The sequence below is a fragment of the Vulpes vulpes genome, chromosome 9 (assembly GCF_048418805.1).
Source record: "Vulpes vulpes isolate BD-2025 chromosome 9, VulVul3, whole genome shotgun sequence".
Lineage (NCBI taxonomy): Eukaryota > Metazoa > Chordata > Mammalia > Carnivora > Canidae > Vulpes > Vulpes vulpes.
Window position 1 is genome coordinate 44,307,565 of NC_132788.1, and position 9,477 is coordinate 44,317,041.

Consider the following 9,477-nt stretch of genomic DNA (forward strand, 5'->3'; position numbering starts at 1 on the left):
ATTATTCTCTTTATTGACTATGCAAGTAATACTTGTTTACTGTTTAAAAAATAGATTCCCCATAAATAATAGTGAAAAGGAATAGAGGGGAAGGGAGAAGAAATGGGTAGGAAATATCAGAAAGGGAGACAGAACATGGAAGACTCCTAACTCTGGGAAACGAACTAGGGGTGGTGGAAGGGGAGGAGGGAGGGGGGTGGGGTGCACTGAGGGGGGCACTTGACAGGATGAGCACTGGGTGTTATTCTGTATGTTGGCAAATTGAACACCAATAAAAAATAAATTTATTATTCAAAAAAAATAGATTCCCCCACAAAAAATTCTCCCCCACACATCACCACTGTTTTTAAATTATAAAACAAAGACCCAGTATGGTACTTTAGAATTAGGACAACTTTCGTGAACTCCATTGGCTTCTAGAGACTGCTGTAGGTGTTTGTATTAGTTCATTTAATACAGGATGGAAGAGGAATACCTAATTAGAAAACCAAAACAGAGATGTTTGGGAACCACCAATAGACATTGTATTGATTCTTTAACAGGTGCAGACTGCCTGATGGGTGTTTATTTGTTCTTCATTGGCTTTTTTGATATAAAATACCGAGGGCAGTATCAGAAGTATGCGCTGCTGTGGATGGAGAGTTTACAGTGCCGTCTCATGGGGTTCCTGGCCATGCTGTCTACTGAGGTGTCCGTCCTGCTGCTGACATACTTGACTTTGGAGAAATTCCTGGCCATTGTCTTTCCCTTCAGTAACATTCGTCCTGGAAAATGGCAGACCATGGTCATCCTCATTTGCATCTGGATTGTGGGATTTTTAATAGCTGTGATTCCATTTTGGAAGGAGGATTATTTTGGCAATTTTTATGGAAAAAATGGTGTATGTTTTCCACTTTATTATGACCAAACAGAAGACATTGGAAGTAAAGGGTATTCTCTTGGAATTTTTCTAGGTAATTTATATTTTGCATTTTCTGGGCCAATATAATCCTGATAGAAATACCATAAATTTCAGCAAAGGTGTATTTGTCCATTTCAAGAAGTAAATGATTATACTTCAGACTGTGTCCTTTTTTAAAGAAAAGTTCTTACTGAGTATTTATAGTTTTTATTAAACTTTTATTGTAGAGATTCAGTATGGGAAACAAAACCATCCCATCAGAATCCCTGGATGATCTCTTATTATCTGTAAGACCCCTGGATTTTCACATTGTGATTATGAGCTGGAGAAATTCTAGTTTAGGCCGTGGCCTGGGACCCTATCTGAACTCATTTTTTTTTACAATCTAGATATGAGTTAAGTAAATAAGAATAATAAAATTCTGGGAACCCACTAGCAGGAGATTATCAGAATGGAAATAGCAGGAAAGTTGCCTTTGGTAAATGCAACTCTAAAGCAAACAATGTAAGAGTGCTTAATAAAAGTATTTGCTTTTCAATTTTCTTAATCCCCTAATTTTTTAGAACAGAAGATCTACTTTCTCTCTAAAAAAAAAAAAAAAGAATGAGAAGTTTAGTTCTCTAAGTTTGGAAAAAAAACTTTTGTTATTGTCTAATAGGTATCCTTCCTGCTTAATCTTTAGATGATGTCCATGTCATTTCTTTAACTGGGGCAGCTTTATCTTTTTAATTACCTCCTCTCATCTTTCCCCCCTCATCTAAGTGGTCAATAAGCTCTATCATCCTTTGTTTTTCAAAGAATTTTTTTTTTCATCAAAAAATGCCTCTGCCTTCTATTTCTTCCAGTCTGTACTTACTATCACCTTCATTTAAAGCCTCACTATCTCAACCCTTAAGGGCTTATAAATAAGGGTTTAGTATATTGGACCTTACTAGTCTTTTGTCTCAAAGGCTTTCTCTCTCCTATTTATCTGTTCACTACCTGAGTATCGAAAAGACTGTGTTTGCCTCTGCTCCAAGACCTTCAATGACTCCCAGCTACTGCCATTGTCAAGTGTAAATCACTTAAAACACATCACAAAATGGCTCTAACCACCAGTCCCAGCTATCTATCTATTCCTTCTCTTCTGAGAAATATACTTTCTTAGCACCATTTTAATAATACTCTTCACATACTGTCCTGTTCTATAGCTATTTTTTCATGGATATTGTAAGCTGTTTCTAGCATAGATGTACTTAATAGAGACGCTCCCTCACACACACACACACACACACACACACACACACTACATTACATTCACTGATTCATCAAGGATTTATTAAACACCTGTTATAGGCCAGGCATTATTTTGAGCCCTGGAGATATAACAGATCAGCCCTCACAGACCCGCCACCAGAAAGGGAGATAAAGGCAAGTAAACACATTCTTACAACACAGACTCACAAATGCCATAAAGGAGGAGTACTGAATGTTCTAGAGCTCCAATCTGAGCAGGAGGGAAGCCTTTCCGGTAGAAATGAATCCAAATCCTTAGGCCCTAAGATTAAGGAGGTATTAGCTAAGTGAAATCTATTCCAGGAAAAGACATGGAAGTAGAGGCCCACAGCCAAGGAACAGGCCCAGATGAGGGGCCAACGAGTTAGGTGTGTCTGGATCTTAAAGTTAAAGGGGGCAAGGTAGGCTAAAATGGGTTTGGCACCTGTGATGTATTCTAGATAGACAAAAGGATACACATACACACACACATATCTCATCATCATCTATATATATGTGAATAACCTATGAGGGAAGGAGTCCTAAATTCCTTTCTTCTCTTTAAAGAGTATAAGAGGGGATCCCTGGGTGGCTCAGCGGTTTAGTGCCTGCCTTCAGTCCAGGGCATAATCCTGGAGTTCCGGGATCAAGTCCCACATCAGGCTCCCTGCATGGAGCCTGCTTCTTCCTCTGCCTGTGTCTCTGCCTCTCTCTCCCTCTCTCTGTGTATCTCATGAATAAATAAATCAAATCTTTAAAAAGTAAAAATAAAAAAATAAAGAGTATAAGAGTACACTATTTTTAAATGAATTCTTTATTTTAGAATGGAATTAGATTTAAAGAGAAGTTGCAAGAATACTACAGTTTCCATATGCCCCTCTCCCACTATCTCCAATTGCTAACTTCTCATGGTTAATCCTGATGGTGCTTTCAGAACACACACTTTTGATCCATTCAAGCCTGTTTTCATAATTTGCACCAGAGGATCATTTTTAACAATCATTTTCTTTTATTTTTAACTGAAGTTTCTGACAAGAGGCTTAACATAAACCAATTTTATAAAATTCTAATGTACAGCTTTATTATATGAGATTTTGTGGAATGTGAAATGTTTTGGATAAAAACAACAGAACACTAGGACTTTATAGAATTTTACCCAAGACCTGACCCTTTTTACATATAATCTAGATTCAGAAGAACATTTTTTTAAACAACTTTGAAACTGTATGCATATTTTATGTTCACAACGAAGAATAAAATCATTACTCTTAGGATTTTTATTATAGACATAACAAAGTGACTAAGAACTCAAAATTATAAGATGGTAATGTTAAGTGAGAATCATCTAAACATATTTGACCCTAAGAAAATAATTCATATCATTGAATTTTTTATTTTTTCTTATTTCTTTTTTTTCTAAAACAAGGCTAAAGTGTTCTGAATTATAGTTTAAATTCCTGTTAGTTATCTAAAAAAATGAATTTTCATTTTAGGTATGATTTTTACTTAGGACCAAAAAAACAAAAAAAAAAAAAAACCGTGAGAAATGTTTCTGAGGCTATTATCTTCTTGATATTCCAAGGTTGTCTTGTGCATATTTATAAGATAAAGAAATGAGGTCATGTTTATTTTTTGAGATGTACATATGATTACAGTAATCCCTTAAGATCTGAATTTGCAGAGAGCAAAAAATGAAAAGAGCTTTTTTCTGGCTTTAAAAAAAGCTAAAATCCACCTCATGATACACCTAGATCTGAATTTCAGAGCTCTGTAACTCTTCATAAAGAGTTTGTGTATTTCAAATATCTTTTTGATCTGACAAGCCCAATTCCATTAGCTTATTCCAGCTTCAAGCCTTAGAGTCAGGGTTTTTAGCTGATTACCACCGAGTTTATACAAAAGAATGCTTCTTGGAAGTACAGCATAAGGGGCACCATAGTGAGCATCTATGTAACACAATATTTTTATTGTCGATTTATACACCTGAGATGTTAAGAGCTGTGCTTTTCCCAACAGGTGTGAACTTGCTGGCTTTTCTCATCATTGTGTTTTCCTATACTATTATGTTCTGTTCCATTAAAAAAACTGCCTTGCAGACTTCGGAAGTGAGGAATCCCATTGGAAGAGAGGTGGCCGTTGCAAATCGTTTCTTTTTTATAGTGTTCTCTGATGCCATCTGCTGGATTCCTGTATTTGTAATTAAAATTCTCTCCCTCTTCCGGGTGGAAATACCAGGTCAGTCCCTTCTATTATTCCCAAGTGCATTGTGCCATTCTACACCCCTTGATGAGGTCAGAATACGATGCCTTACATATAGTAAATTCTCTGTCAATACCTACGACTTTGGTACGAACAGCTATTATTTTCCTCAATATTTTATGATCTATATTCTAAGACAGAAACTGATCAGTGGTTCAATCCAGATAAGGATGTTCAGAAAACAGGAGCTAGAAATAAATCTAAGACTTAGTGTCTTATTTCTACCTGAGCTAGATAGTGGGTCTTAACCAAGAGTACACATAAAAATAAAAATATACATGCCCAGGTCTCACTCTGGGCTTCTAGATTTAATCTATATGGGCAAAGGGTTACACACTGCTTTTTGGAAAATTTCCTCATGTGATTCTGAGACACACACCCCTGATTAAGAACCACCAGTCTGTTTCATGGTCCTTGAGCTGTGGTTGTCACACTAGGCTCCACTCTGCAAAATGTCAGATAGTCTGTGGAAGTCCTTCACCCAAAAGGCCAGGTTTCCCACATATACCCTTACTTCAACCAGAGGAAAAAACCTTTCATGAGTTAGGATTTCACTTGAATCTCTTTCTAGGACCTAGGAAGGGAACCCCCAGGGCTTTGGCCCAACTCTCAGTGAAATAGACTTTTTATTTGGGGAGTTCACCCAGGGCAGGAATTGTGTCTTTTTTTTTTTTTTTTTCATTTTTTATTTATTTATGATAGTCACAGAGAGAGAGAGAGGCAGAGACACAGGCAGAGGGAGAAGCAGGCTCCATGCACTGGGAGCCCGATGTGGGATTCGATCCCAGGTCTCCAGGATCACGCCCTGGGCCAAAGGCAGGCGCCAAACCACTGCGCCACCCAGGGATCCCAGGAATTGTGTCTTATTCATCTTGGCACCCCATGGTCACGCATGGGCTTGGCACTTCGGAAGCACTTATAAAAGCGTGAATCTTCAAATAACAAACAGCTGTAACAGTTTATGTCCCTCTGGCTTGTGCACAAAGTCATGGAGGGCCTTATCAAATGCCTCACTGCAAAATGACACACAACATCCACAGCTTCCCCTTCACCTGTCAGATTTGCCTGACAGCAAGGCAGAGATGTTCTCTAGAGCCATGTAAGGTGTGAAAGTACAGATTAAGAGAGAGATCAGGGCTGACTACTTAGGAACTTCTCCTGGGCAGTGAGAACAGAGGCTGTGCACTGAATGTGCATGCCATTGCCCAGGGATCGGGGAGAGCCAAGGTGGACGTGAGGAGCAGAGTTCATGAAGATGGGGAACTTGATTAATTGTCCAGTCTACTAAGCTTCCTGGATAGCTCAAGTTTTACAGCCTTACATTCCAAATTCAACAGGACTGAAATGTCCTTTGGCCACCATTGCTCAGGGAATAAAGTCCAAATATTGGGATCAGTATTAGAAATGTTTACCTCCCACCCAGCCCTCATGCATTCTGTGATCCAGGCCCATTAGAATTATTGGGATTTTTTTCTTCTGCACCTTTTTGATGTTTTGCCTTTGCTGAAGTTGTTCCTTCCACCCGAATTGTATCTTCAACCTGTAAGACTCTAGCTTACTAAATACCCCTTCTCATCCTTCACAATTCTACCCAAATACTCCTTCTCCCATAGTATCATTCCAGACTTCTCTTCAAACCATTCCCATCCAACCCAGTTGTTCAAATGTCTGTTACATTTTGTTCACACTTCACTTATTAGCCTCATGTGAACTGCCTTCCGTCAGTGTTATTTTTGAATACATTCATTTCTCCCTTCAGATGATAAGCTTCAGGATGATAGGGACCATGTCTTATTCATCTTTCCACAGTGCTTTTCACATAATGTTATTTAATAAATGCTTCTTCAGTGAAAGATGCTGAGCTGGTCCAAGTGTGGTGGAACAGGGTGAGAAAGGGATGATCCTATCAACCTCTTTTCATGCCTTTTGATGTCCTTCACCACTTCTGCACTTGCTTCTTTTGGGTGTAGGAGGAGGCAGCCTTGTGTGGTGGAAGAAAAACCAAGTGAGGCAGCAGTCCTGGGTTTCTGTCCTCACCCCCACCCCACCCCCGACTGACCAGTTGAGGAAACATAGGGAGGTCACCTCACCTCACCTCACTGAGATGATTTTCATACGGCCTCTCACATTCCTTCCAATTTTCATATTCTGTGAGTTTGTCAACTCCTTGAGGCTTTATCTCTGTATCACTCTGCTTGAGCTGCCATAACAGAGTAACACAAATTGGGTGGCTAAAGCAACAGAAATTTATTTTTCACTGTTCTAAAGGGCTGGAAGCCCAGAATTAAATGTCAGATTTCTGCCGTGGCCTCTCTCCTTGGCCTGCAGATTGTCACTTTCTCACTATGTTTTCACATGGTCTTTTCCTCTGTACATGTTCCCACAGTATCTCTCATATATGAAAGTTTCCTTCTTCTTATGAGCACACCCGTTAAATTGGAATAAAGCCCACTCTAATGGCCTTATTTTAATTTAATGACATCTTTAAAGGCTGTCTCCAAATAGTCACATTCTGAGGTCCTTGGGTTTAGGACTTCAATGTATGGATTTGAGGGGACACAATTCAGCCCAGAACACTGTCCGATTTAGATTCAAGAGAGGTCTGGTGATCCAGGGTATCTGAGAGCCACAGCAGTAATCATCAGCCTTGGAAAGCCTTCGACATTTCAGTTCATGGTGAGAGGGAAACTGGAATAGGAAAAAAAAAGCCTTGTGAAAATATTCTTACATCAATCTCTCTGCACATTTATAGCTCAATACTTTGAGGTTTGTCTTGAATTAGTCAATGGACCAAAGAGAGTAGCCTTGATCATTTTTTACTAAGCCCCTTCTTATTTGCCCAGCTTCCCATGTGTTGTAGGAAATGCTGCACTCACTGACCTAAACCTGTCATGTCCCCACTCTCCAAGAACTCAGGAGTGTGCGCCACCATGGCATGTCATTGATACTATTTGTGGTCAGCCTGAAAGAGAAGCCAGCATTAGCTTTCCTTTTTCAGAACTCACCTGCTGACCTTAAATTAGTGCGAGTCGCCCTGAGACTAAATGGGAAATCTCATTCCTGGTCACAATTTCCTTTGGGGACATAACAGACAAAAAGCAACTTAATTTGTTCTGTTTTTCTTTGTTTTTTTTTTTTTTTCAATCATGCACTGTCCATATTGTCTAATTTTTAAAAATTAAATACAAGTAATATAGTAATATGAAACTTTAATAAATCTAAGATATGCTAAATATAGATATTTTTCTTCCATATTCTTTCCAGTTCAAAAAAATAAATAAGGACAAGAAAGAGAAGATGGGATGGGAAAAGAGGAAGGCAAACATAGAAAAAAAGGAGAAGGGAGAGATAACAGGAAAGGAGGAAAGAGATGAGGAAAGGTCAGAATAAGCAGTTAGGAGAAATGGAAAAGAAAGAGAAGAACAGAAAGGATGGAAGGAACAAAGCAGGGCAAAGAAGAACAAGTAAAGATGTCTAAAGGATAAGAAAACTGTGAGGGTGGGGAGGGGAAAGAAGGTGACAAAGGAGAGTGACAAGGAATATATCCCTGGCCTGACACCATCCAGCTCTTCACCTGAGCTGGGAGTTCTTTGCATTTTTGGAGATGGGGGAAGAGGCAGCATAGTGTGGTGGGGTCAGAAAATCACAAGTATTAGTGCTGAAGAGGGACGTCAGCAGAGCCGCCGACTCTGACCCAGCCCCCTGACTTCGATCAAGTAAGTTATCATCAGCCCCTTTCACAGACAGGGTAGCTGAGGTCCAGGGAGCCTAGGTGATTTGCCTACAGTCACGTACCTAAGTGTCTGACCTTAAGAGCAGGGTGTGTATAAGGAGGAAAACACACTTCATCCTAGCCAAGTGCATGGTGTATTCGGAAAGGACACTATCATCACAAATTTCTCCTCACAAAGGACTTTTGTGACATCTTTCCCTTAATATTCTAATTAGTATCTGTAAGGCTTCACACAAAAGGGTTGATTAAGTTGGAAGATGTATTCTCATTTGCTCTTTACATCTTCAGCCTCCACTTTGGATAAGATGTTTGGATTATGGGGGGCGGGGAGCAATAAGGCCTTCAGGAGTGGAGTTAAGATCAAAGTCAGATCTGATCCTGGACCAGACATTTCCTGAACCCTGATCTATTAATTAAGAATTATTTCCTTATTTTCTTACTTAACTTTCAAGAAAAGCAATAAGGACAAAAAAATTACATGTCAACTTATATCTATGAAGTGTTTTTTATATATTTCCTCTCATTTGACCTTACAATAACCTACCAAGCAGTTACTGAAATTCAGAAAAGGTAGGGTGTTGGATTCATAGTTCCTATGCTCTTCCCACAGAGAGATTTTCAATAAGGTGAAAGAAAACTTAAGGGAACTAGGTAGCCCTCCCCAAATAGCATTAATTACAAAGTGTTATGTGTTATTTGTGTCTGTTTAAAATTTCCACTTCATGAAATTTTCCACGCTTCATTTCCCCCTCTAGGCACAATCACCTCCTGGATAGTCATTTTTTTCCTTCCAGTAAACAGTGCCTTGAACCCAATCCTCTACACTCTCACAACCAGCTTTTTCAAGGACAAGTTAAAACAGCTGCTGCACAAACATCAGAGGAAATCTATTTTCAAAACTAAAAAAAAGAGTCTCTCCACATCCATTGTGTGGACAGATGACTCCTCTTCACTTAAACTTGGAGTTTTGAACAAAATAACCCTCGGGGACAGTATAGTGAAACCAATTTCCTAGTAATGGTTTTGGAACCCTGGACTTTCAGTGGGCTGCCTCTAAGGAAAGCACAGCATTTGGAAGATGACATCTGCAATGCTTTCATCTCCACCAACAGCAAACCTTTCTGCACAGATAGCACAGCAGAATGACTTCTGGTATTCCAATGGCAGCTGTACTATTTATCAACTGTGCCAAGAACAGTAACTATGGGTTCTTCTCACACCTTATGTTCCCGAAATGCACTAGTGAATCCACATATAGTCGGCTGATGTGCAGTTGGTCTGTAGCTAGTCAACACTACCAACCTACCAAGGAACCCCCACACGTTGGCAC

At 39.3% G+C, this 9,477-nt stretch overlaps 1 protein-coding gene across 1 annotated transcript in view; it reads left to right on the top strand.

Annotated features, from left to right (window-relative positions):
* RXFP2 (relaxin family peptide receptor 2) overlaps window positions 1-9,249 on the top strand; it is a 221,413-nt gene extending 212,164 nt beyond the window's left edge. Inside the window, exons 17-19 of the mRNA XM_072722115.1 lie at window positions 543-953; window positions 4,172-4,390; window positions 8,903-9,249. Of these exons, the coding sequence (XP_072578216.1) occupies window positions 543-953; window positions 4,172-4,390; window positions 8,903-9,162 (890 nt within the window). The 3' untranslated portion in view covers window positions 9,163-9,249. The remainder of the gene's footprint in view (window positions 1-542; window positions 954-4,171; window positions 4,391-8,902) is intronic.
* The last annotated feature ends 228 nt before the right edge of the window (window positions 9,250-9,477 follow it).